Source organism: Opisthocomus hoazin, chromosome 15 (genome assembly GCF_030867145.1).
Source record: "Opisthocomus hoazin isolate bOpiHoa1 chromosome 15, bOpiHoa1.hap1, whole genome shotgun sequence".
NCBI lineage: Eukaryota > Metazoa > Chordata > Aves > Opisthocomiformes > Opisthocomidae > Opisthocomus > Opisthocomus hoazin.
The window spans coordinates 22,041,033-22,068,293 of record NC_134428.1 but is presented as its reverse complement, the minus strand read 5'-3'; the positions used below and the strand labels follow the sequence as shown (position 1 = coordinate 22,068,293).

Here is a 27,261-nt window from a genome sequence, read left to right as displayed (position 1 = left end):
CCGGGCTCTGCACACCCACTTGCTCGCACCTCTCCATTGCAGTCATAGCAGGGATGGATCCCCCACGGGCTGTGAAGCTCAGCAGCTTTCCCAAGAGCCGGGGAGGGTTCCCTGCTATCAGGGGCAGCTGAACTCACCCCAAAACCTGACCCACAGCTTCCACCTCGCCCATAATTTCTTCGCTGCTGGCAATCAGGCTGGACTGGGAGGCCTCCTGGCTTTGCTTTGCTTTCATGCTGTTGTTCCCAGAGGGTGTCTGGGTGGCAAACCCACCTTCCCACCAGAAGTGTAACCACAGGATCCCAGCATGGCAGGGGTTGGAAGGGACCTCTGTGGGTCACCTAGTCCAACCCCCTGCCCAAGCAGGGTCACTCAGAGCAGGCTGCACAGGACCGCGTCCAGGCAGGGTTTGAATATCTCCAGAGAAGGAGACTCCACAACCTCCCTGGGCAGCCTGGGCCAGGGCTCCGTCACCCTCAGAGGGAAGAAGTTCTTCCTCGTGTTCAGCTGGAACTTCCTGTGCTTCAGTTTGTGCCCGTTGCCCCTTGTCTTGTCGCTGGGCACCACTGGAAAGAGTCTGGCCCCATCCCTCTGACACCCACCCTGCAGATATTTGCATTTCTAAGTTCCCCTCTCAGCCTTGTCTTCTCCAGGCTAAACCAGCCCAGCTCCCTCAGCCTCTCCTCGTAGGAGAGATGCTCCAGTCCCCTCATCATCCTCGTAGCCCTCCACTGGACCCTCTCCAGCAGCTCCTCATCTTTCTTGATGGAGAAACGCGCCTTTAACCAACACGAGAATTTTTAACCGAGGGAGGCAGAGCGTCAGCCACAACCTCGTCTCCGACAAACTCGGCGAGTCGCGATCCACCCCGCTGGGATTTCAACCACCAGCCCGCTCACAGCCGCGCCAGCCTCCAGGCCCACTCCGGAGCTCGCTGGACGTCCCCTTTACCCCGCGCAGCCCTGCCTGCCTCGCTCCCCGCCGTTTTAACCGAGCACCGTGCCCGGGCACCGGCGGGGAGAGCCGCGGCCCTCCCACCCGCGGCAGCCCACGGGGTGCTCGGCGCTGCGCGGCGGGCGGTGCCGGCGTGCGGCCGCGGGGGGGCGCCGCAGTGCCGCTCCGCCGCGCTCCGCCCCGGCCGCGGGACGCGCCGCGCAGCCCCGGCGGCTCCAAGCGCTGCAGCCGTCGGGGCCGCGCCGAGCCTGCCCCGCCGAGCCCCGCACGGTGAGTACCGAGGGGGGGACGACACACGGACACACAGATCCCGCCCGAGCAACCCTCTGGGTTCTTTTTTTTTTTTTTTTGGGGGGGGGGAAGGGGTAGATCCCCCCGATAGCATCCCCGGGACACCCCCGCCGCGCTGACCCCCTGCACCGGGGGGGCTTCTCCCCGGGATGGGGCCAGCAGGTTCCGCGCCTCCTCGGACCGGAGCGTTTGTTTCTCGTCCCCTTGGAAAGCGGAGGCGGGAGGAAGGCTGTGGGTAGGGTTGTGGCTTGTCCGGTTGCCGTTGGAGACCCGACCTGCCCCGGTGCCGGCCGAACTGCACCGGGCGGGCAGGGGGGGCGAGACGCGGCACCTCGGGGTCCTTGTCCCACTGCCAGGCACCTGGGGATCCTTCTCCCCATGGCACACCTCTTGGGGTCGTTCTCCTGACTGCACACCTCGTGGGGTCCTTCTCCCCATTTACACACCCCTTGGGATCCTTCTCCCCATGGCACAACTCTTGGGGTTCCTTCTCCCCATTTGCATGCCTTTTGGGATCCTTCTCCCCATTGCACACCTCTTGGGGTCCTTCTCCCCATTTGCACACCTCTTGGGATCCTTTTCCCCATTGCACGCCCCTTGGGGTCCTTCTCCCCCTTGCACACCCCTTGGGGTCCTTCTCCCCATTGCACAACTCCTCGGGATCCCACTGCTGTTCTACACCCGCCGTTTCACCTGCATTCAGCTGCTTGCGGCTGTGGTGGCATCCCAGGCCTTGGCGGGGAGGTGCTGGGATGGTCTGTCCCTGGGAGGCTGGAGTGGTTTCATGCTGAGTTGCAACTTAAGCGGAGAAAACTCAGGGGAGTTTGCTGCTTGCTTGGGAAGTGCTTATTTTCAGCGCTCTCCAGGATCAGTTAATTATCGCTGGGAAAAAAAAATATTGCAAAGCTCTTATAATTAGGCGGCCTACCGAGACTCCGCTGCTCAGAAGGCAGCTGAAAGCAAACGCTCGTTGTGAAATGTTTCTTGTGTGTATGTGTGAATAGAGCTGCCCGGGCAGAGGGCTGGCATTTGGACTTGCGCGTTACCAGAGAGCTGATGCACGTTGGCGGCTCAAAAGACCCTACAAAATAACGAAAAAAAGGCAAGAAAAGAAAACCTGCTAACAGGACTCATGTTGCCCTTGTCGAATCAGGTCCCAAATCGTTATAATCTGTTTGTGGAGCTATAGCTGCCTTCAGGACGAACTGTTGGTTTATCTTTGCAGGACCAGAACTGCCTTTATGTTGTTTGAATAGTCCTTGCGCTGTGGGGTCCTGGGCGCTACCGCAGAGTGCCTGCTGCTAATAATAACGCGGTAAGGAGTTTACCCGCTCTGATCCGGCTAAAGACAGCGTCGAGGCTGGCATCGGCATGACCAGCCGCCGATCTGTCCCTAGAATGAGATGGATAAAACTCACACAAGAAAAGCTCAGGCTCTGAAGCAGAGACTTGGTCCAGAACGGAGGGGTTTAGGGGCTCTGGTCCAGAACGGAGGGGTTTGGGGGCTCTGCCCGGGCAGGACCCGGCAGCCTCGGCTGTAGGGATGGGATCTGCAGAGGGACGGGCTTTGGAGCCCAGGAGTGCGCGTCAAAGCCGCTGCGTCCAGGGTGTTCTCATTTCCTTTGCTCTCTGAGTTATAATTTGTTCCACATTGCAGTGCCGGGGCGGCCTCTCCCTCTGCTCGCAACATCCAGGCTGCGGTCGCTGCCAGTACACCGAGGCTGCGACTGGAGAGGTTTCCATCAAAAAAAGAAGAAAGAAAGGGGGAAAAAAAAAAAAAAGGGAAATTTTTCAAATAGAGATCTGGGGAAATTGCTTTGCTGGTTGCTGTTCTGGGATGGTTATAGCTGAAATCTTGCCACCCATCCATGCAAAGCTGCGTCTGCGCCAGGACGAGCCCCAGGGAAATTCCACATTAAAAAGTGGTTTAACAGTGTTGCTGCTCTTCCCGAAAGGGAGTAAGATGACCTGGTAGCTACAGGTTGATTGGCTTGGTAGCATCACCCCAGGAAGAAGAGGGAGAAACCTGGCTCAGGCTTTAATTGCTTAAAGACTTCAGCACCAGGAATAAATTCCTGCCATCCAACGTGGCTGTATGGAAAATAACTCCTGGCAAGCAGAGCTGATTTCAGTCTCCGATGCAAGAGGTGACTCTCTGGCTGAAATACACTTCTGCGAAGCGCTTGAGTTATGCGAGGTGAGATTCTTGTAAAAACCTGCGCTCTCCGGTATTAAAAAAGACAGTCCAGTCCGGTATTTAGAGCTGACATTATACAGTGTCAAGAAAGCCAGCATTAAATAAACCTGATCCGTTTCAAAGGCAGTTATCGGAGGAGATTATCACTGCTGGGCACTGCTAGCTGGTAGCGTGCCCTCGGTGTTTCGGTGCTTTTATCGCTAATCTGGAAGGAGATGGAAATGATTTCTGGAAAAACCTGGGGCTGGCCCGGAGCAGCGCAGTGTTAATCGTTTGTACAAATCCGGGCGGTGAACCGGGCGAGCGAAAGGCATCCTAGCTGGAACGGAATAGAAAATGGAAATCTTTTTGCACTCAAAAAGAATAAATGGATTTGTACCTGTTTTCCTGTCCCTAATCTGGGTGACAAATTGGCCGTGCACCACTGTCGGCAGGAGATGCTCGCAGATGCTGGGGAGAGGCAGCGCGGGGGCTCAGCGGCTCCCTCCTCCCGCCGGAGCTGCCCGGGGGACGGCTGTGTGTCTGTCCTGATTTCTGTGCTGGAAAATTAAAAATTTTCAGGGCAATGGGAAATTTTGCTCTGGAAAAAAAAATAGCAGTGATTTGCATTTTCGGTCAGGGCGCTATCAGAACCGAATTTGGGCTTACGACAGCCAAACCCAGCCGCTCCACCTCGGCGGAAGGGACCGAGGGGCTGTGGAAAATGCCTGACAGCGAGAGACGAGACCACCGTCGGGTTAGTCTGCTCATAAATCAAATCGGAGGGAAGGGGGGGCTTGATTCAAGCATCTAAATACTCTTGCAAAGAAAATACGCGGTAGCCAAAAGCTCGTTAATTAAGCAGGCAAAAGCATGACGAGAATCAATGTCTGGCAGCTGAAGCCAGACACACTGGAAATCAGGCATAAATATTTAACCAGCGGGAGCGAAGAATCCTCGGAAGGATTGGTGAGTGGCAGAGGTGGGTTCAGCACCTCTTTGCCCTTCGCATCGTGGCCTGTCACCTTGCAGAAAGTTTCTCCCATCGCTGGATGAGCAAGAGGGGGTGGGCTGAACCTGCACCGAGGCTCTGATTAGGTGATTTAATTAGATGGTGCTTTTGTCTTTAATGACGGACGGAGCCATGGAAAAGAGCGTATCTTGTGCCCTGCCGGCTTTTTCTGAGAAACACCGTGAAACCACCACAGGCACTTTGCTTCTTTTTTCTTTCTCTTTCGGTTGCCGCTGATCATGGTTCTGCGGATCTGTGCCAGCCAGGCGAGGGGACAGTGCTTGGTGGCTGTCCTTGATGCCCAGCAAAATAGACTGAGATTCAAGAAAAACACATCTCGGTGAGCATCCCAGTGTGCTGTGGCTACTGGGGCAAGGAGCTGGTCCAGGACTCGTTATCCACCCATGGGTGAGAGGGTCCCTGAGGACACACGTGCTTGGGAGAAGGAGATGAAGGCCATGGGGTTGTTGCTGGTCCCATCTCCTCCTCTTCACTGTTCCTTTCTGATAGCATTTCTTTTCCTGTCGCTGCTCTCTCCCTGTCTCTTTGCAATGGGGTAGATGCTGTTGGTGGGCATCACCATGGCTGGATTTGCTCTGTCCCCCCCCAGGGCTGCTGTGTTCATGCTGCGATGAAGCCTGGGCTTGGGGCTGATCTGGTCCTCCCCATCTACTTGCTGTGGCTGGATGAACATGTGCAAACGTGCCCGTCACCAGCCACATGTCCCCCGTTGTCCCCAGGAGTCAGCAGCCCTCAACTGCGGCGAGCGCTCGGGTCTGTTTAGCTTGCAGCGGGGGGAACACGGTGAGATGCTGAGCTGCAGGCCTTCTGTGCAACTCGGTGGCCTGCCCGCAGATGCGATGCGTGTTGATGGAGGAGGTGCAGCACGTCTGAGCCCTCCAAAGCCACCACACTGTGGGCAGCTGACGTCTGTGAGCAGCCCAGGACCACTCCTCCTCTTCCTCTTGCAGAGGCACGACAGAAATCTGCCCGGGATGATGCGTGACGGGGAGGAAGGCCTGTTTTGAGGAAGAGGATGAATGGAAGGAGAAAAGGCACATGAAAAGGATGGCAAGGTAAGGGGAGGCATTGCCTGGGTGCTGGTTGGGGGCAGCAGGAAGGAGCTGCTCACCCATGGTGGGAGCAGGAACCTTGGAGCCCGCAGGGAAGTCCCTGGCGGTTGCAGAGTTGGTTGCGGTGATGGAAGGACATGTGGTGGCCACGTGAATACCAAAAGCATTTGTCATAGCTCTGCAGAATAAATACAGACGGTGCTGGCCGGGGAAAATAGCAGGTTTTGGAGTGGCTGGGCACAGCGTGCGGGGAGGGGGAGGATACCCGACAGAGACCCCGCCGGGCAGCAGTCACAGGCTATGGGCTAATTCCTGTAGAGTTGCTAGCAGAGATGTCATCACTGAACGCTGAAGAAGGGGACTCTTGAGAAAGTCTGGGTCGTGTCTGTATAGCTGCATGTCTCCATAGCCGGGGAACCGGGCTGCCGGCAGCGAGGAGGGGGCTCGCCCGGGCTGGGGAGGCCCAGGAGCACGCGTCCCACCGCTCTGCGGGAAGACATGCCTGAACCGTGAACGCGCTTGCTGGCTTGTCCCCTGGTAGCTGGGTCCAGCCAGAGCATCCCTGCCCTCGCAGCGGGACCCGATGTCATGGCACGTGCTGCGGTTTTCTCTGTCACCTCCTCCTCCGTGCCCAGCGTACGGGTGCTGGAGGAGCCCATCTCGTTACCATCTTACCGCGTCCATTCCAGTCCTCGGGGGGATAAAGACCGTGCGTTGCGCTGTCTCTGGGATAACGCTGCAACTTCTCAGGTGGCCTGGGCTGGTGCCTGGTGAAATCGCGCCGGTGTGGCTCCAGATGTTGAAGAACAGGTTGACCAGGCTAGAAGCTGCTCTCAGTCCAGGCTTTGTGTTTTTTTCCCATGAAATGCCTTTGCCCCTGCACTCTGTAGAAGCTGCATTTGACGGAAAGAGCAGGAAAAGAGCTGAGCTATAAATAACATATTCAAACCCAGGCAGGGACCTGTGAGGAGCGAGGATGGTGTCTCTGTCTGTGATGTGGGCTCGGAGAAGCGATTTTACCAGCAGCAGATGTTAAAAGGTTTCGCTTTGTGCTGGAGGCAGTTCAGGGCAGAGGAGATTAAAGCTGCGAACTGAAAACAGTGATTTGATGACAAAGTTTTGTCTTTTGCATCCTTAATGGCAAGGTCTCGTGGGGACACCGGGGTAGTTTTTCTTCTGGCCGATCTTCGTGAGGGCTGGCGGGGCCGTGCTGACAGCCCAGGGAAACTGTTCTTGAACCAGACTGTCTGCCAGTGCCCTGACCTGCTCCCCAGGTTGGGTCTGCCCCGGCGCTCCGGGGAGATGCCACACCGCAGACACCGAGGGATGTCCCCAGGGATGTCCCGAGCAGCTCCGGGCTCAGCTGGAGAAGGAGCAGCAGCATGGGTGGAGCCGCAGCTTTAACCCCATCCCTGCCTCAGTTTCCCCAGTTGGAAGGTGGGAGCAGGGAGAGCCTTCCCCCAACCCAGTGAGTTGTGGTGAAGGCGCTGGAGCCAACGTTTGGCTCAGCTGGTGAGGTACTAACCAGGAGATGCTAAGCCCTGCTTTCCAGGCTGATTTTTCAGGACGTGGTTTAGCAGGCGTGGTGGTGGTGGGGTGACGGTTGGACTTGGTGATCTTAGAGGTCTTTTCCAACCTTAACGATTCTATGATTTCGGGTGATGGAGCCCTGGCCCAGGCTGCCCAGGGAGGCTGTGGAGTCTCCTTCTCTGGAGATATTCAAGACCGCCTGGACACAGTCCTGTGCAGCCTGCTCTGGGTGACCCTGCTTCGGCAGGCGGTTGGACTGGGTGACCCACAGAAGTCCCTTCCAACCCCTACCATTCTGTGATTCTGTGATTTTATAATTCTAAGTCCAGTCTCAGTGAGCCAGGCAGCAGCAACGTGCCAGGGCGGTGGTGGCATCTCCCCTCCATGCCTCGCAGCACCCAGACGGCTGCCATGTCCTCGCTGTCGCAGCCAGTGGCTTGGGAAGAAGGACAGACCCCAGTGTTGTCATAGTCCTGGTGGGACTGGGGGTAAAAGGGGTGACTTGGGGTGCAGCAGGATTGCCCAGCTCCCAGGCACGTCTTGCAGCCTTAGCACTTGCTGGTGCCTCAGTTTCCCCATCTGCAGTGTTCTGGGGGCCTCTAGTCCTGGGGTGGGAGATGTACACCCCGCAGAAATCCTCCGTGTGCGGCAGGGAGGTGGTTTCTGGGTTAGAAGGTGACCTCTTCCATTAGCAGCAGGGACGCTTTTTCTTCCCGAATTAGATGGTGGTTTGGAGGCTTTCCAGGGCCGACATCATGCTGCCTGATAGCGCTGGGTTTGCTCCAGAGGAGCGAGATGGGGCTGCAGATGCAGAAAGCCGCCGGCCCCCCGCATCTCCCGGGCCGTGCGCAGCTGGATCGTGCCGAGTGCGGCATCAAAGCGCTCCGATAGCTGCGGATGGGGCATTTCGGGGGTCCCCTTGTGTGCGAGTCCCTGCCCGTGCCTGCTCCCTGCACGCAGGCTGCACGCTGTAAATCCGGAGGTGAGGGAGAAATTCATCCTGTCCGAATCAGAAACGCTCAGGTTCTCTTTCCGACCAGCAGGTCGTGGGGCAGCCGCTGGCGTTATCAGCGCCGTGCAAGCGCCGGGTGTTTGCGCGTCCAGGATGCGACTTCAAAGCCGGCCCCAGATGTCGGCGGTGACATCGGGCAGGACCAAATCTGCCCAAAGCCACGAGAGCATCGCGGTTTCCAGCCTGTTCCTGGTGACCCATGTGCACCAGGAGCTGTCGCATGGCCATGGCCACCCCTCCTGTGGTCGCTCCCCATCCGGGGCCACCCCAAGCAGCCCTGCCCTGGGTAATGTGACCAGGGCAGCGTTGTCAGCGATGCCACCACGTGCTTTAACATCCTCCACAAACTAGCAGCAGCTGACAGATTCGCCCGAGTCAGGACATTTTTAAAAAGGCTAATTAAAGCCCCTTTTCACCCTGTGCCTCTCCTTGAGCAAAAGCGTTTAGCAGCAACCTCGGAGTGATTGAATTTGCACTTGAGCTTTCTGTTTCACCTCTGAAAAGCGAGATTGCTCCGTAAACTTGTTAGTGAAAGTGACTGCTGACGCCTTGGCTCCTGACCAGGATGGGCCCCGCCAAGTCCTGCTGGGCTCTGCTCTCCTCCCGCTGCATTTTGCTTGGGCAAGAGGGACCTCTTCATGTGCATGATGGAGAAATTGGGGATCGCTTCAGGCTGTGTTTTCAGGGACAAATCCGTCCTGGGGTAACCGTGCTGATGCCAAGGAGCCCAGCTGAGCCTGCTCGCTGGTGTCTTGGCTTGCACGAGGGAAATGGCCCTGTCTCACTGCTGTCGCTTTCCACCTTGGAGGTGACAGTGGCTCCTCTGCAGCCACCAGCCGGTTCCTGCTCGCTCTTCCCTGCTGCACATCTGGCCTCCGAACCACTCATCTTTCCCTTTTTCCTCTTCCCCACCCAGCTGTGCCGCATGACATCCTCACGCACCATGTTTTATGGGTCCTCCTCCACCATGGCTCCACCATCCAAGAACCGGCTGAAGCGCCAGAGCCGGATTTTCTCCCAAGTCTTGTACCGCACACTGAGCTACAAGGACCGGAGCTCAACCTCCGCTTCTCCGGCAGCCGGTGAGGATGACCCGGCCGAACTTTCCACCCAGCTCTCAGCCCCTGGCATCTTGAAGATCTTCGGTGGCAACATCTGCGCGGGCACCAACTACAAGAGCGTGCTGGCGACGGGCAGCTCGGGCGCACGGGAGCTGGTGAAGGAGGCCCTGGAGCGCTACGGGCTGAGCCAGCTCAGTGCCGGGCAGTACGCCCTGTGCGATGTCATCGGGAAGTTTGAGGGCCCCGAGAAACGGTGGCAGACGGAGGCGCTGAGGGTCCTGGGTGACCATGAGAAACCACTGCTCATCCAGGACCTCTGGAAGCCCAGGGAAGGCTTCTCGCGGCGGCTGGAGCTGCGCAAGAGAGCGGAGGTGGAGGAGCTGGCGGCCAGGGACGTGGACACCACCACTGCAGGTCAGAGCCCGGCGCGGGGCAGGGAGAGGGTCCGGGGAGCTGTGGTCCCCTCCAAGCTGCCTGCGGGAGATGCACCCCACCCCAGTAGCTTTTGCCCGTGTTTTGAGCACGGGAGGCTGGTGCAAGTGCTGGGTGGGAGGAGAGCTGTGTTTTAGCTGCAAAGCTCTTGGGTGGAGTTGGTACTTGGTGCTCTCCTGCCGAAATTCAGTACTTGTGACCTCAAATATTTACCCCAGCCAGCCTAGGGGTCCGTAGCAGATCTCCACGTACAACTGGGCAGCAGCAGGCAAGACCATGAGCCTTGCCCGCTCTTCCTCGCTGTGAACCAGCATCAGGGCATCCCACACCTCGCACAGCTTCGTGCCCGGCTGAGCACTGTCCCGTTCCCCCCGCACCCCCTGCCCCATCTCCCCACGGGCATCCCCCAGGCAGATCTGCAGGAGCAATTAAACCAAACAAAAAGCTAATGAGGAGAGAGCAATGTAGGGCAGGAGAGCTCCCCTGGAGGTGCCTGACTGAGTCCAGGGCTGGCAGGAGGAGATAAGTGCATGGTTAGGAACCGGCAGGTTAATAAGTGACCCTAGCGCAGAGTAATGAGTTTACCTCCTCCCACCCTCAGATAAAAGCCCCATGAGGATGAGGGCAGGAAGGTTTTAAATCAGGTTTTTAATTGCATGATGCCGTTGGTGTGTCTGACCTGCTGATGGAGGGGTCCGGAGCAGGCTCGGGAGGTGTCGGCCAGGGGGTTTTGCTGGGCTGGGCACCGAGCAGCTCCTCGCATCTGTAGGAAAGAGTTGTGGTTGTCAGAGATAACCAAACGATGATGCAGGATTACCCTGGGTGCTCGGCAAAGGAGAGCCAGGGTCCTCCCCGCTCCATCTCTTGCTGTGTCTGCGCGGGGAGGGGACGCTGCAGGATCGATCCCAGCTCACTGGGATGCGCACGGGGAGGAAGGGGCTCAGGCTGGGGAGGGAGTGCGGAGGTGGATGCTCTGCTCTGCTCTTTGGCGGTTTCTCCAGCCGGGATCAGAGAGCCATTAAGCACTTTGGGTGAGCGGCGACTAAAACCGGCTTTTTTTGGATAAAGGGCAAGAGCCAAGCATGATGGTCAGAGCGCACGGCGGGGAGGGCCACGTGGCAGCTCCCTGCCTGAGCCCAAGGTCACATCAACTCTTGGCCTCGAATCCTTCCCCTCGGATAAAGGAAGCAGCATTCCCACCCGTGACCCGGATCCTGGGTGGGCTGGCAGCAGAGGGGAGGGTGAGGGTCCCAGGTGGGCTGGGGGAGCGGCAGGCTCCGGGCTGCCCGGCGCGGGAGCGAGCAGCACTGAGCTGACCTGGGCTCTGCACCCTTCCGTGGTTTCCGACGGAGGAGCAGCTCCTGACCGGATCGCGTGCCCTGGATCTGGAAATAAGCCCATTATGCTTTCACTGTAGATATCACTGGAGTTGTTTCAGCACTCCTGGGCGGGGTGGTGGAAATTCTCCATTTTTTAACCTTTGGGCATTTTCCGGAGCTGACCAAGCTCTTCCGAGACAGAAAACCTACACCCGCGTTTATTTAGGCTGTCTGCTCTGCAGACTTACACAGCCCTGCTTTGTCTCACCCGTTCAAAATCTCACTTCTGGAGCCCTTTACGTGGGTGGCAGGCTCTGTCACCGGTCTTGCCCTGTGCCGGCGGCACCGCCTGAAGGGATGCTGCAGGGCTGGGACCACGCTTTCCCACCCAACCCGCAAGCTGCCGGGGATGGATGGGAGCAGTGCAGCACATCTGGGGCAGGGACCTGCTTCCCCCTCATGCAGCACCTCAAAAAGACACAAAACTCCTGGTGTGATGGGGGCTGACTGTGAGTGCCCTCCACCACGGTTGCCCTTGTCACCAGCCTTGAGCTGGCAGAGGTCACCTTGCCAAGCATCAGCTGCCTGCCCACAGTCATGGGTCACTGGTGTGGAAAACGCAGCATCTGTGTAAAAATAAAGGGATTTGAGGCTTGCAGGTCCCGAGGAAAAAAAGCACAGGGTTACTGCGAAGCGGGATACCCAGGGAAATACCTGCAGGGCCCTTCCCCATGCAGGGCATCTGTGGAGGGGCAGGGCTGGGAGCACTGGTGTCACACAGGCTGGAGCATCGCTGGAGCGGCAGGGCTGGGAGCACTGGTGTCACACAGGCTGGAGCATTGCTGCCTGCCCTGCTGCTGAGCTGGTGGCTGGGGGAAAAGCTCCACACCCATCCATGACCTGTTAGCAAAGAACTGAAGAGCTTTATCTGCTCAGTTACCCATTATCCTAATTAGTTTATTAGCTGCTTCCCACTGGAGAAGGCGGCACTCACTTCTCATGCCACTAATTAGCGGCACAGGTAGAGCATCTCTGCAGCAAAGGAGGCTGACGGCCTCTCTCTCTGCTACCCCTGGCCTCGCTCTGTTTGCAGAGCAACGAGGCAGCGGTTAGGGAGCATCGGGGGAAAACACCCGCAAACTGGAGGGTGCTGGGACAGAGGTGCAGCGCTCGGTATCTCTATGGCATTCGTCTTCCCAAACCAGCCCCGTTTTGCAGCGTGTCCCGAGCTCACCAGGGCTTTCCTGGGAGGCTGGAAGCACTGGAACAGGCTGCCCAGGGAGGTTGTGGAGCCTCCTTCTCTGGAGATATTCAAGACCCGCCTGGACGCGGTGCTGTGCAGCCTGCTCTGGGTGACCCTGCTTCGGCAGGGGGTTGGGCTGGGTGACCCACAGAGGTCCCTTCCAACCCCCACCATTCTGTGATTCTGTGGAGGCTGAGTCGCGTGCACACCTCCAGAAACTCGGGCGTTAAGCCTGTTACATTAAAAGATGCTCTGCCAGGGAGCTCTGAGGATCTGGCTTTGATATACCTCAGCACGAGGACTCCCTGCAGAGTCTGCGTAGCAATTACATTAGGAAGGACTAGCCCGGTGTTTGCCCCTCCTGGGTAAATTCAAAGCATTTCTTCTTTCCTGGGGCCCATGGAGTTGTTTATTGCTTATTTCCTAGCCAGAAGAAGGGAAACTCTTCCCTAGGCTGAGGAAGAGTCAGGTCCCAGGCACCGCAACGGGCAGGTTTCCCCCAGGGACTGGGGCTGGAGGCAGCAGCTCGGCGGCGGCTGGCCGGGGGACGCGCGGTGTCCCTGCCCGGGGAGCCCGGCTCTCCCGGAGGGACGAGGTGGGATCCAGCCCCGATCCCACCCGCTTCGCCCTGTGGCTTCAGCTCTGCCCCGGCCGCGCCGTGTCGGGGATGCGCACGCAGCGCGTGGGGTGGGATAACCTGCACACGCTCGGGAGGAGAAAACAGTACCAGAGGGCTGAAAAAAAAAAAAAAAAACCCACCCCATTTTATGGAGGGACTTTGTTATGCTCAGGAAAAGAGCCATGTTTATCTTTCCAGCGCAGCTCCGGAGTTGGTGGGGAGCCTATGACGGGGGCTCTGTCGGCAGTCAAAAAGCAGCTTTTTTTTTTCTACGCAGAATAAATACAGAAGCTTCCTTTCCCCTAGATAAGGGACCCGTGATGGTGTGTCTCTCCGGGCGGTGGGACCTCTGTCCCGGCAGCCCCCGCTCCCACCCGGTGCCATGGGCTCCAGCCATAGCTGCTCCTGGGGATCGGGTCCCTCTCCTCCTCCACTCCACGGGCCGGGCTGCGACCAGCCGTCCTCCATCCCTTTGGCCCATTTCCATGCTGGTGGCTGGGGCTGCTGGGGGGAGCCAAGGCCTTCTACATTTGGGGTGGTCTTTGGCATCCCCGCGGCACGGCTTGTGCTGTGCTCCCGCCTGGACAGGCTCATTGCACCCCTCGGATTTCTGGGGACGCAGGCGTCCCATGCCGTGCCGGTGGCCGTGATGGGGACGTGAGCGGGGCCGATTGCCTTTTTAAGAAGGATGCGGGGCACTGGACCGCTGCTCAGGGCGGCTTGGCTATGCCCTGCCCCAATCCCAAGGCATGTAAACAGCAGGGGCTATTTTCTCCCACTCCCCTCCCCATCCCCATCTCTTTCATTTTCCCAGCAAAGGAGCGCTCCATTTAAAACAAACAAACAAAAAAATGTATTTCAGAACCGTCAACCCATTCCTCACCAAATAAGGCAGATGACATATGGGTTTTTTTTTGGGTCTGAGCTCGTGAGTGTCCCTTTAAGCAGCCCCGAGCACCAGGCTCTCCGCTCTGCCGTCCCCAAATCCCGCCGGCTGTCCCCAGATCCCGCTGGCCGAAGCCAGCTCTCTGGTCGGCCGAGCTGCGAGCGGGGCTCTGGCTCCGTGCTGCACCGCTGCTCCCGCAAGCAAATCCTTTGGGGTTTTTTTTTTATCCCCCCCCATCTCTTCGTCCCCCCGAATGCCAGCGACCTTCTCCCAGGAGGCTGCCCACCCAAGGTACGAGCATCGCCCACCGGCCCCAACAACTTCTCATTTCTCCCGCAGCGCTCGAGCCACGCTCGCAGCACGGAGGGGTCCGTGGGGACCCCCCCCCGGGGTTGGGGACACTGCGCGAGGGGCTGCTTTGGCAGCTGGGCCAGGCCTGTTCGTTCTCTCCGGCTGACATCCGTCGTGAGGACAGCTCTGCCCCAACCCATGCTTGGGAGAAGCTCGCTGCGGCTCGCTCCTGCGGCAGGCGGGCTCGCAGCTCCCACGCCTGCCTGGTGCTCGGGGAGATGGGGGGGGATGCTCCCTGCAGCACCCGTTCCTGAGGGTCACCGAGTGCTGAAGGCCCGAAAGCAGCATCCAGGCTCTTTTTATTTTCTTTTTTTCTTTTTTTTTTTTTTTTTAGCAAAGATTGAGCTAAATTTCTGTATAGCGCAGATTTCCTCCCCGCCCCTGGCAGCGTGGCTGGGGTGCGTGGGGGATGCTGCGGACGATGAGCCCGGCCCGGCTGCCCCCCGGTCAGTGGGGTTTGGGGGGTGGGCTGGGGTGACCCCCGTTTTGGCGATGACATCGGGGCACAAAACTCCCCGCGTTGGGTGTCCTGGCGTCACCCCTGGGGGAGGGCAGGGGACTGGGGGCCATCAGCCCGGGGAGGGTGCGTGGTCCCTGGGTGGGGTGGGGGGGTGGTTTCAGCTGCTCCATCCCCGCTCCCACGCTGCAGCATCCCTCCAGACGCGGGGTGCTGCGGCTGCGGGGGCCCGGGGAAGTGGCGGCGGGGGGATGCTGAACGCTGCTCTCCCCCCTCTCCATCCCCTCAATCCCCGCAGGCATCAACGCCCAAGCTCGGAAGCTGCAGCGGCACCGGGCGCGGGGGGCTCGGCGGGCGGGGGCTGAGCGGGGCGGCCCCCCTCCGCCCCCCGCCCCCCCCCCCACTGCGCCGCAGCCTCAGCGAGAGCAGCCTGGGCCGCCCGGTGCGGCGGGGGCCCGGGGGGCGGCTCTGCCCCCCCCCGCCCGGCAGCCCGGCGGCGCGGAGCAGCATGCGGTACTCCCTCTACCAGTCCCCGCACCTCCTGCTCTTGCAGGGCTACAGCCAGCAGCATGTAAGCACCGCACCCCCCCCCCATCACCCCCCACCCCCCTCCCCATCACTCCCCACCCCCTGCTTCCCCCCTTCCCCGGGGATGGGGGGCTGCTTGCGTGGCCGGAGCTGCTGGGGTGCGGGTAGGGGGGGTGGTGGGGGTGCGGGAGAGCATCCTTTATAGAAAGAGCGGGTGCCAGCTTGGGACTTGCAGCCTTGTCCCCAAGCCTGTCCCCAAGCACTGGGGATGGTGCCGAGCCGGGACCCGCGACCCCCAGTTAAAGCCCCAGAGGGGTGCGGGGAAGGTCCCCCCCGCGCAGCATCCCTGCGCTGGCACAAGGATGGCCCAGTTTGGGGGGCGATGGCCGAGCTGCCCCGTCCCCTGTCCGGCTGCTTCGTTAGTGGCAAAGGTAAACGAGCGGCAGCAAGGAGACAGCGGGTCTGGGAGCCCCTGCTCCCCAGCACTGGAGGCGCTGGGAGAACTGGGAAGGACTGGGACGGCTCTTGTAGTTAATGGCTAGTTTGTCCCCGTTGAGCATCTGGCTGTTCCAAGCTTTCTGGCAGGGTGACGGTGGCACTGCAGCCCTCACCTGTCTGCAGCCCTCCCGTTTAGTACAGCTGGGGAAACTGAGGCACGGAGCAGTTCCGCAAGCTGCCCCAGGGAGGAGGCTGCTCTGACCGGGGTCCCGCCGTCCTGCCCTGGGCAGGGGGATGCAGCCATCGCTGCTGTCAGGGGGGAGAAGGTGGAAAGGAAAAGCAGCTGCGGGAAGGGGGGCGGGGGTGAGAGGTGGAGGGGGGGGCTCCTTCTGCGCAAAGCAGCCCCATTTACTGCATGCCCAAAGTTATTGTGCCCGTTTATTAGCGTGCCCAAAGCAGGGATGGCTGCTGTCCCGCTCCGCAGCGAGGAAAATAAAGAGAGAAACGTGTTTCTGCCCCGCAGCAGGTGGGGGGACGGCGGGAGGCTGCAGCACCCACTGCACGGCGGGGAGGGGGGCCCCTTCTCCCCCCACCCCGGTTCATCCCGCGTCTCCCCGCTTGGCAGGACAGCTTGGTTTACCTGCTGAACCGCGAGCAGCACACGGTGGGCCAGAGGACGCAGGCGAGCAAGCCCAGCATCAGCCTGTCGGCCCCCGACATCCTGCCCCTGCACTGCACCATCAGGAAGCTCCGACCTTCCCGCCATCGCTCGGAGGAGAAGTTGGTGCTGGAGCCCATCGCCGGCGCCGGCATCTCCGTCAACTTCGCCGAGGTGACCCGGACGGTCGTGCTGCGGCACGGGGACCTCCTCTCCCTCGGTCTCTACTACCTGCTCCTCTACAAGGACCCCATGAAGGCGCAGCCGCTGCCGGCGCAGACCCTGCTGAGGCTGCGAGCCCTGCACCCCGCCGTCCCCGAGGGTCCCCCCGTCTGCGGGGCGTGCGGCAGCCTGCTGAAGGACCCTGCCGCCAAAAAGCGGGGCCCCTCGCCCGCCGGCGGCCCCAGGGGACCCTGCAGAAAGCTGCTGCTGGAGTTTGAGCCGGCGGCCGAGGACGTGCTCCTGCGGCGCATCATGACCCTGATCGAGCCGGGGGGGGACGACCACAAGCTGACCCCCGCCTTCCTGCTTTGCCTCTGCATCCAGCACTCGGCCACCAGCTTCGAGCCGGGCGACTTCGGGCAGCTGCTGCTCAAAGTGGCCAAAATGATCCAGAGGACGGTGTGGGTCAGTCGGCGGTGGGACGGGGGTGTTGGTGGGTGGGGGTGTTGCTGGACCCCCACCCCGTGGGGTTTCCTCCAGCTCGGGCCACCCCATCCCGCTGGTTTTCATTTTGCTTTCCCCTTCTCTCCCTGCCCAGGAGCGGACGCGGGAGCTGGCTGAGAAGCAGTCCCAGCAGTAAGTGCAGCCCGCCGCCCCTGCTCATTTTGCCCTGAAACGGGGAGAATTCTTCTTCCACAAGCAAGGGGAGCCCATGGCTGGCGATAACCACCCTCACAGCGCCCACGCCCACTGCGTTTTCCTGCTCAATCCCACGCATTCACCTCTCTAGTCCTTTCGCCACGGTGCCTGCGAGGACCCTGCTTGGGAATGTGTGGGGCTGGAAAAGCAGACGAGCTTGGAGGGGAACAGGACCTGCAGCAGCTCTGGGGTCTTCTCCAATCCAAGGCCAGGCTGAGGCTTTGCACATGTGGCTTCAGCATCCCTGAGGATGGCCCCAGCGTGGGGTCTCACCCCATTCATGCTGAAGACCCCTGTCCCTGCGGAGCGGCGACAGGGCTGACATTGCATGTGTCCACCCAGGGATGGTGGCATGTGGGGTCCCGGGGTGGGGAGCACCACTTTGGGGCCATCACAGAGGTGTGGGGGGTTGGCTCCCGGCGGGGCGTGAGGCCGGCTTCCCAGCCATTTCCAAAATCCAGCTCCCAAGCAGCATCTGGAGAAACCGTTGGTGCTTGCTGTGAGCGTTCCTTTAGGACGAGCTCCGAGGATGCTTCCCAGGCCTTTCCTATAGCAGGAAAAAGCAGTTCAGCAGTTGAGAAACTTCCCAGATGCTTTTTATTTATTTAGTTTTATTTTTGAACAGCCCAGCTTGGGCAGGCTGGGTTTAACCGTCCCGAGCTGGCAGGAGCAGCACATACTTCTCGGGGAGAGCTGCTCTTCAGCCACGAGTATTTACTGCAGTTCCGCTGTATTAGGGGGATTCCTCCCCCAAAACGTGGCACCCCACAAAGGCCAGGTGGCCCTCGGCCAGCCTGGTCCCCGCAGGGTCCCCTTTGCTGTCCTGCAGAGCAAAAACCACCAGATTTTTGCTTGCAAAGGGTGTTCCTAAGGGGGTGCTGGGCTTGGGGGTGGGGGGTGCAGATGCTCTCCTGGCATTGCCCCAGGCTGGCTGTTTTCTCCCCAGAAACTCAAGTGGGGATGCCGAGGAGCAGCAGCCGTAACACCCGCTGTGTCTCCCCAGCCAGGACCCCGCCACCCTGTCCCGCTTCACCATCACAGACCTTCTCCCGGACCTGCAGCACATCCTCTTCTGGATGGCCAATGCCATCGAGGTCCTCTACTTCGTCCAGCAGAAATCGCCCACCTACATCCAGAGCATGGAGGAGGAGCTGGATGTCAGAGGTAGGGCTGGACGCAGCACCCTGCTTGGCTTCTCCCGCTGGAGTGACTTTGCTCTGCTAATCCCCAGTCACAAGCGGTGGTCGGTGACCCCGAGACGCTCCTTGAATCCCTGTAATCCCCACCAGCAGGGACGTCTCCGCGGCACAGGCCGGGGTGATCTGTGCAGGAGGAGCAGCCTCGCGTCGTGCCGTGGTGCTGCTCGGCTTCAGGGCCAGGCTGTGTTGCGTTCGCAGCCGAGCCCTCCGCGTTCCAGCGCGGCGGCTTGCGGGGAGCGTTCGTCCCTCAGGGGTGGCTTTCTGTCCCCAGGGATGCCGCGGGAGCACCTGGGTTTGCAGGCAGCCCTGCAGAGTGGCTTGCTGGTCAGCCTGCCAGCAAAAATAAAGGGGGAAAAAAAGGAAGAAAGGATTAAATTGGCTTCAGAAGCCTGGTCTACGCAGCAAGTTAAACTGGACAGGCTGTTGGAAGGACGGGCTGCCTGCGGGACAGAGGCCGCCATGCCGCAGCACAGCGTTGCGAGCGGTGGGCGATGGCAGGCGGGCGGTCTCTGGGGCAGGAGGAGCCCCTTCGTCCCTGCTGATGGGTGCCGTGGTGGCGATGGCAGCCCGGGAGCATGAGTAACCCCCGCCCCAGGGACGTGGGGAGCGGTGCATTCGGCTAGCCTTGCTGCTGCAGCTTTGCTCCCCTGTCGTCCTCTCCGCCCCGTAGGCTCCAAGGAGTCTCTGTTCTCCTCGACCATCACAGCCAGCGAGGAGGCGATGACGGTGCTGGAGGAGGTGATCATGTACACCTTCCAGCAGTGCGTCTACTACATCTCTAAGGTAGGTGTTCCCCGCGAAGGGCAGCGGCGTCCCGCGGGGCCAGCACGAGCATCCCCCGCAACTCTCGGGCAGCGCCGGAGGTTTTTGGGATTTATTTTTTTTTTAAGCTTTTACTCTTTGGCAGTTGCATCACGCCGAGGTGTTTTCCTTTGGGCTGAAATGCCCTGAGTTTTGGTTGCAGCCCAGGAGAAGTGTTGAATTACTGCGGCGTGTTCCCCTGCCTGCAGCGCAGCGGCTCGGGGGAGGCGTTCTGGGAGAGCTGCTTGGCTCCGGCCGGCGCGGCATAATGCTGCGATTGAGGGCGCGGTGGAAAGGGGCCCCTGGACCATCGCCACTGGACTGCGAGGGCCGGGCGGCAGCAGGAGCAGGGAACAGAGCGGGCAGTGTGAGGCAGGAGAAAGGCTGCTGTGTGCCGGACGGGACGGCCCTGCCTGTCAGCAGACGGGGACGCTGCCGGAGCAGCACCCTCCTCCCCAGCACCCTCGCCTCCCCCTTACCCTCGGCAGAGGTGGGTGCTAGGTGCTGCTCTCCCATTTAAGTGATAGAGAAAGGTCATCCCCATCGGTCCTGGTTTTTCTTTCACCCTCATGCCCAGCTGGGCGGCCGCTGCCCTGGTCCAGATCAGTTTTCAGATCCCTTTCGCTGAGCTGCCCCACGCCATCACCTCCAACTGCTAAAAGCGACAGACGCGTTCATTTTTATTTATTTTAACACTTGCACAACACCAGAGCGCATCGAGGCAGGGTGAGCAGGACCGGCCCCTCGCCGGAGCAAGCCCAGCAATCCTTGCTGGCGCTGCGGAGGTGAGGGGGTCAGAAAGGTTCGGCTCGTGCCAAGAAAACCCCCAAAATTGGTCTGCTGTGAAGTTGCCGCTCTCCCTGCAGTGTCTGTATGTGTCGCTCCCTGCCCTGCTGGAGTGCAACCCCTTCCAGAACGAGTGCCGGGAGAGCTGGCGGGCGTCCCCACCGCTGCCCGAGGAGCTCCGCAGGGTCGTGCTCATCTACCAGGCGGTGCTGGACCTGCTCCGCCAGTACGAAGTGCACCCGGAGATCACCTCCCAGATGTTCGCCTACCTCTTCTTCTTCTCCAACACCCTGCTCTTCAACCAGCTGCTGGACAAGGGTCAGTCCTCGAGCACCCCCCTGTAGGGAATGGGCCCATCAGGAGACCCTCTGGCCCATCCTGGTGCCTCCTGCAGAGGTACAGGAGGGAGGGGGCTTCAAGGAGCTTGAAGGGGCTGGAGACAGGCACAAGTCTGGAGGCCAAGCACAGACCCAGCTGCTGTCTCCATTCCCAGGAGGGGTTTAGCCCCACAAATGCCCCATCCTCATCGAGAGCGCTGCCCTTTTGAGCCTGAGCAGAGGAGGCTGAGAGCAGTTCATAGGAGCAGCTCGTTAATAAACCACTGCAGCCTGCTTTGTAACCGAGGTGCTCATTAGCCCTCATTAACACAGCGGCGAAGTCCAGCCACCACCAGGAGTTACAGCTATCGGATACTGGGGACATTAACCTCAATTTATTTTGCTGCCCTGGGGCAGCTCTACCCCTGGGGCAGGGGCTGGGCTCCGGCCGAAGGATGGGGGACGAGGGGGCTGTTCCCCGACACGTTCTCACGGATGCTCTGCCTCCGCAGGCTCCTCTCTGGGCTGCTTCCACTGGTCGCAGGGGGTGAAGCTGCGGGCCAGCGTGCGGCTGCTGCTGGAGTGGCTGTGCGGCGCCGGCTTTGAGCAGCTCGCCCACCAGTTCTTTGCCAAGCTCACCAGCGTGGCCAATCTGCTGGCCATGCCCGGCTCCCAGCTGGTCCAGGTGAGGAGTGCCCGGGCTAGCAGCATGGGGATGGACACGGGCTGGAGACACCCTGCTCAGCATCTGGGGGTCCCTGCAAAGGTGTATGCCCCTTCCCGGGGTGCTGGGTCCGTGGGTGGGCAGCGCCGAGGAGAGGATGCTCAGGTTCACTCCATCTTGCCCAGCCTTTCCCTCCTGTCCCCACTGCGAGCCCCTGCCCCTTGGAGAGAGCAGCTCCTCACCTCTGCCGTTTGCCCCGGCTCTGTCTCCTCGCTCAGATGTCCTGGCCATCCCTGCGAGCTGAGTTCCCGGCGCTGAGCCCTGCGCAGCTTCACCGGGTGCTGAGCCAGTGCCAGGTGGTGATGGATGTGGGCTGCATCGCAGCGTGGCAGCCCGGCGAGGAGGAGAGCCCGGCCGCCTTCCAGCCCGGTGAGCCCCTGGCTTCACGGCCAGCGCTGCGCCTGTCGCCGTGCCCCGGTCACCCGCAGGCTCCCTCCGAGGTTTTTATGTACAAACCAAACAGGCAATTCCCTTCCTCTCCCTGGGGCTCCCGTAGTAGCTGCAGTGACCAGGAATAACCACGGCCCCGCGATTCGGGCACTGCAAAGGACGCAGAATGCGCTCAGGAGGGCTTGGGGCCCTTTCTGCGTTCCCAGGCAAGGGGTGCTGAGGCAGCTCAGCGTCCCTGGTCCCGGCTGGGAGACTGCACATGGACGAGAGCCTGGAGGAGGAGTGGGGTGCAGCCCGGGCCAGCGCTAGCCTCCCTCCCTCTGCCTTTCAGATGAGATGCTGGAGTCCTTCGACAACCATCCGCCCATCATCCTGCCCGGCGGGGGCTTCAAAGTGGACCTGGAGGTGGAGACGTTGGACGACAACATCTACCGGCACCTCCTCTACATCCGCCACTTCCTCTGGAGTCTGCAGAGCAAGAGCCCTCACGCCAGCGAGGGGCCAGGCTCAGCACCCCCAAAGGTAGCCTGCACCCCACGGAGGGGCTGCTCCTCTCCTGGGTGGGCAGGAGGGTCTCAGGTCCCTCTGGGGACCCCTCCAAGCCCAGTGCCAAGGGCTTGCTGCCCTGGCCTGCAGCCCGGAGCTGCGGCGATGCCCTCACGTAGAGCTGCTGGCAGGATTAGTGCTGCTAATCCCCCAGCCTGGGGGCTGCGGGAAGGTGAGCTGGAAGGACAGGCTCGTCCCGGCAATCTCGTTAGTGGGGAGGAGGGAGGCAGGGGGGATGTCTGCGGGCAGCGCTCCCCTTCTACCTGCACATTCCCTCGGCCTGCCTGCCCTGCACCCTGCCTGTCCCCACGTAGCCAGGCAGGCTTGCACAAAAGCACTAATTAGCTAATGCCTATAAAGCACAGGGAGGGCAAGACGTGCTACGGGTGCTAAGCTCGACGGCTGTTTGTCTCCAGCTCCCTGGGAGGACGTCCCTCCAGCAGGTCCTCTTCTCCTCTCCTGCCCTGTCCCCATACTCAGGTGCTGCCACCTTCTCCCATCATCCTGGGGCCACATCACCCAGATATGGGGCCACAGGAGGAGCAGTGCTCTCCCTGTGTCCCCCTCCAATGATATCCCCCAGCAAGGACATGACCAGGAGTTCCCTCCTGGCTGGCTCTGAGTGTCCCCAGCGTGGCCCTGGCTGTAGAACTGGGGTGTGGGAGCTGTGCTGGGAAGCCAGGACAAGCCCTGGCACTGTCCGAATTGCCAAGGCTTCAGCTGGACCCAACAGCCGTCCGTGCGTCCAAGCAGGCAGGGTGGTGGGGTGCAGGCAGGGTGTGACAAGCACCCGTGGAGGGTGTTCCAGAGAGCGTTTTTCTCCTTCTTAAGAAAGAGGCACGTGCGACGCCAGATGTCCTGGAGGTGAGCGAGAGCCCGGCCGCTGCCCTGGGGAACACCATCGCCCAGGAAGACTGCTGCTCCCCGGGGGGCTGCGCCGAGCCGGAGCTGGAGGCGAGCCCCCCGCTCTGCCTGGCCACCAACGGCTGCCCCTGCGAGCCCACCGCCGGCGAGCCCCAGCTCCAGGAGAAGCTCAGGCAGCTGCAGCTGGGCAGGGGTCTGGCCCCCAAGGCCAGCATGGCGCCCACAGACCCCTCCTGCCTGCTCACGCCACCCACCACCCCCCTGAATTTCGACTCCGGGAGCCCAGAGTCTCCGCAAGGCACTGGCAAGGGGCTGCAGGACCCCCGGAGGAATGGGATGAACGGCACCAAAGGCAGCACTCCCGAAGGTACGGGAAGCTGGCACTGCCCTGCTTTGGGGGTGCAGGACTGGGGCACGAGGGTGTTTGCTGCCGGTCTCCTGCGCGGCCCTGCCCGCACAGAGGGTTCCTGGCAGGGAACCGTGCTTGGACGGGGTAGGTAAGAGCAAACGGAGCATCTCATCCAGCTCCTGCCCCAGCAGAAAACCAGCTCTGGGGCAACCCAAGGTCAGAGACGATGGGGTTTTTGGGGGGCAGCTTTCTGTGGGAGGTTGCGGAGGCTGGGTTTGGGCATACCAGGGCGGTAAGCTGGTCTCCCCGCTGCCAGGATGCTCGCCGACCCCCTACGACTACCCCACGCCAGAGTCTTCCAGCCGCAGCTCTGCCACTGACGACTTCTGCTACGTCTTCGTGGTGGAGCTGGAGAGAGGCCCCATCGGGCTGGGGATGGGGCTGATCGACGGCTTGGTGAGTTCGCAATGACTGCGGAACAGGGCTGGTGCCCCTCCAGATACCTGCGGTGGGACGCGTGGGATACATTTCATACCCAAGGAAAAGCCAGGGAAGAAGTCAATGGCTTCCCATGGGAGCTGGACTGCTTCTCCTGGGGAGAAGAGGGAGCGAGTGATCTCTCGGGAGGAGCAGATCTTTGCTCCCGGGTCGCTGTGCCGTGCACGCGAAGTCCATGGCAGCTGGAGAGAGCAGACAGGCTCAGGGTTCTCGTGGAAGGAAAATGACTCAGCCAAGGTCTTTCCTCCACCCTTCAGCGGGCGGCCAGGGAAGCGGAGGGGAGCAGCGACAGCACTCGTTGAATACGTTGGTGTTGCGATCTGGGGTAGCGCAGTGGATGATGAAAGGCCGTGCATTAGTCAGTAGGAAACAGGGCATCACCAAGCCCCTGGGACAGCCCTGAGCAACAAGCTCCCATCCCGAGATGGCTGCAGGTTAACGATGCTTTATTCTTAATTAGATCAAACAAGAAAAGATAGTCCCCACCTCTCCTTTCTGTGTATAAATTGATACAAAACTGCAGGTTTGCATTTCCTTCCTGGTGCTGTGACACCGTCTCCAGCACCCAGCCATCACGGTCCCCAGCACCTCCCCGGGACCCGCTTGGCTGTGAGCTGTCACCCCACCCTGGGAGCTCAGCCCTTTGGGACCGCAAACCTTTCGTGTCCCCTCCGCCCTGGCTGGTCGCTCACCGCCTTTCCCTGCCAACAGCACACTGCGCTCTGCTCCCCGGGGATCTACATCCGCACCCTGATCGAGGACGGCCCCGCGGCCGCCGACGGCAGGCTCTCCATCGGGGACCGCATCCTGGCTGTCAACGGCACCAGTCTCATCGGGGCAGACTACCAGAGGTGAGTCGCACCTCGCCGGAGGGCCCCGTCTGGTAGCGGCACTGTGGGAGTTGCTGCTCAAGTCCAGGTTCTCAGCTGTTTTGCAGCAAAGAGCTGCTCAGGGTCTCTGAGCCCCTGGTGCTGCGGTCCCAGCCGACATCGCAGAGGATGCTGCGGTATGGGCAAGCCGCAGAGAGAGGAATAATGTGCACAGGACAGTGGAAACGGGGGGAAGGCAGCTTTTTGGGGGGTTTGGAAGAGGGATCAGGGAGTGAGAGCTGGAGAGCACATCTGGGAAATAAATGAGAGGCCCAGAGGTGGGTCTCAGCAATGCAGAGCTGCTCCAGCCCCATCCCAGCCCAGGTGTCCTCTCAAAGGCAGTGGGATGGGACAGCTCGCCTGGCCGAGGCAGAGCCCGGTGCCCACAGGGCAGAGCAGCAAGGACTTGTTTGCCCTTGTCCTGGCAGCACTTGCATGGAGGCCAGGCTCCCCGTAAAGCTATGTGCAGGAGAGAAGCAGACCCTGCTTGGAACAGCGAGCAGGCGCAGAGCAGAGGCTGCAGGTGTTTTGCAGACGGGGGGGTGTTTTCCAAGTGTCCGTGACCTGGCAGGCTCCTGAGGGGCTGCCAGCCTGCAGGGAGCCAGAATTCACCTCTCTCCCTGTTGCTGCTCTCTGCAGTGCGGTGGACCTCATCCGCTCCGGAGAAAAGAAGCTGAGGTTTCTGGTTGCCAAGTCGGACATGGAAATAGCCAAAAAAATCGGTTCCAGCTGCTCCTCCTCCTAGTCCTTGTGGTACGAGGGTCCTTCTGCAGCAGCTTGCGGGTGCGGCTCTGGTCAAGGCTGGCCTCGGGGAGCCTGGAGTGCAAGAGGGAGGACCAGGACTCCACAACTGCCCCCGATTTGCTTTCTGACGCCTTGCCCCTGCGCTGCAGCGGATGAAAGGACATGCAAGGGTGGTGCACGCTTCTTACTGCGCTGGCTGGGAGCATCATTCCTGATCCGTTGTCCAGTGCTGTCCTCCTCAGGAGCTTTCCCATTCTTTCGTCCCCTCTGGCAGGGGGCAGGGAGGGGGTGCTCCCCCCACGGGGGCTGTAGGCAGGTTCCTCTGTTCCTCTAGGCTGGCAGCCCTGCTCACGCTGGCAGGCAGGAGGCTTGAAAACACCTCTGGGATTTCAAGATGAGCATATGGGGCAGGCCTGGGCTTTGCTGTGGCAGTGGCCACCTGAGGTACTGGCATGTCAGGCTGGAAAAGAGTGTCCAGCTCTGGGGGTGGCAGAGGCAGCATGAGCACCCAGGAGCAGAATCCAACGCAGGATGTCTTGCTAGGAGTGAAGTTCCCTGGTGCCATACCCGAAGTCAGGTGCCTTTCTGCTGCCAGGCTGCAATCTCGCTGCCCCCAGACCCGTGTTGGGATGAGAAGTGGCTGCAGCAAAGGGCTGACACCACCAGCAGCTCCCTGGGAGTCTGGGGGGAGACCCTTGAAGAAAAGGACCCTCTCACCCTTGCTCATGCAACAGATTCATTGCCTGGCTCTGGCACCACGATCCTGGCAGAAGGCCCCCAGGACTGACCCAGCAGTGTGGGGCATTCACAGCAGAGAACTTCCCCACGCAGGAGCCGTTGCCCTGTCTGAGGGGCTCCGGCCAGCTTAGTGCTTCCGTGCCTGTGCCTGGTCCCTGCAAGCCTGGAACAGCGGATTTGTGCCAGCTGGGAGCTGAGTGAGCCCGCAGCGTGCGGTGCCAGACCGGAGCTGTGGCTGACACTAGCCCAGGCAGACAAATGACACCTTGGCAGCATGTCCTCTCCCTCCAGCTTCGCCAGGCCATCGTAGGGCCAGCCTGTCTCCTGCCCAGCTCGGAGCATCTCAGAAGTGCATGCTGCTGACACGTCTTTGGAAGGTCAGTCGATCGTCCCCGAGCAGCTCTGCTACCCGCTGCCCACAGCCACGGTGTTGGCAGAGCCGAGGTGGCAGCTCCACCACGCACCTGGCTGGTCCCTGGCACACCCGGCCTCCTGCCCGCCATGTCCTCCCCGTGCCGTTAGCAGCATTAATGGGATAAACCCAACCTGATTTCAAATATAGACAGATACCAGGACCTAGCTTTGCTGAACCCTATTAAAAAAGCCCTACATCACCCCCTGCACTTAAACCAGCATGGTCTAGGCTCTGGCAGCAAATCAGACGTCCACACGGCATCTCACAACAGTGCTCCGGAGATTGTGATGCTAGAAAAGGGATGGTTAACAGGGTCGGCCTTAATGAAACCTCAGTGCTGTAGATTCGGTTTCTGTGCTTAGTCTTTCACAGGGGAAACACTCCGCTACTGGATTTCAACACAGCCTCACCTGCCTTTTCTAGGGCAAGACAGACCTTCACCAAGACACTAGTGCCTTGCTTCTCTGCTCGGCCATGCTCACGCCAACCGGCCTGGGGACTGTGACCAACGCAGCCCTCCTGCCACTGACTCAGCTGTACCAGGCAGGCGAGCAGAGGCTCAGGGCCCCACAGGGCTCCTGGTGATTCACCCCACTTTGAATCAAGTAGGTATGGTGGCCTGTCATCCTCCACCGAGCTCAGCAGGTTTGTAGGGCAGGAAAGGGGCTGCCAAGAGCCCCTGGGCAAACTGCACGCACTCCTTACTCCCCTCTGCCCTCGGGGGAGGCTTGGTTTGTACCAGGGCTGCAGCCTGGCAAGTTCCAGCAGTACCAGTGCAACCCTCTGCTCCCCACTGAGCCCGATTCTCCAGGCACCCCCGGAGGTGGGAAAGAGCCCCAGAGCTGTGTGCTGCTCACAGTGCAGTCAGGTATTGGAACAGACTGTAAATAAACCCTGCTATTTACTAGCGTGCATGAGGGCTTGCTTCTCCTGGGAGGAGCAGCGGGACGTATTGACTTCCCCCGTTTGTTAATACTGTACAGCTCGAATGTGTATAAACTTCTCGTGCAGATACAGAACACAGCATGGCGCCTGTTGGACACGGGGCTGATGTACGTTAAGAAATGCTCTTGGTGTCAACAATAAACTGGATCAATAAATCTCTCTAAGCTCTGGTTGG

The 27,261-nt window shown here is 60.5% G+C and overlaps 1 protein-coding gene across 1 annotated transcript; it reads left to right on the top strand.

Annotated features, from left to right (window-relative positions):
* Window positions 1-1,145: 1,145 nt before the first annotated feature.
* Window positions 1,146-27,255, top strand: RADIL (Rap associating with DIL domain). The gene is given in 16 exon segments (XM_075436322.1): window positions 1,146-1,224; window positions 8,965-9,523; window positions 14,715-14,773; window positions 14,775-14,987; window positions 16,008-16,667; window positions 16,801-16,838; window positions 17,905-18,065; window positions 18,771-18,883; window positions 19,768-20,005; window positions 20,517-20,689; window positions 20,947-21,097; window positions 21,450-21,640; window positions 22,496-22,895; window positions 23,194-23,333; window positions 24,087-24,226; window positions 24,884-27,255. Coding segments are annotated over 15 exon segments (3,333 nt in total). The 5' UTR covers window positions 1,146-1,224; window positions 8,965-8,973; the 3' UTR covers window positions 24,990-27,255.
* Window positions 27,256-27,261: the final 6 nt, after the last annotated feature.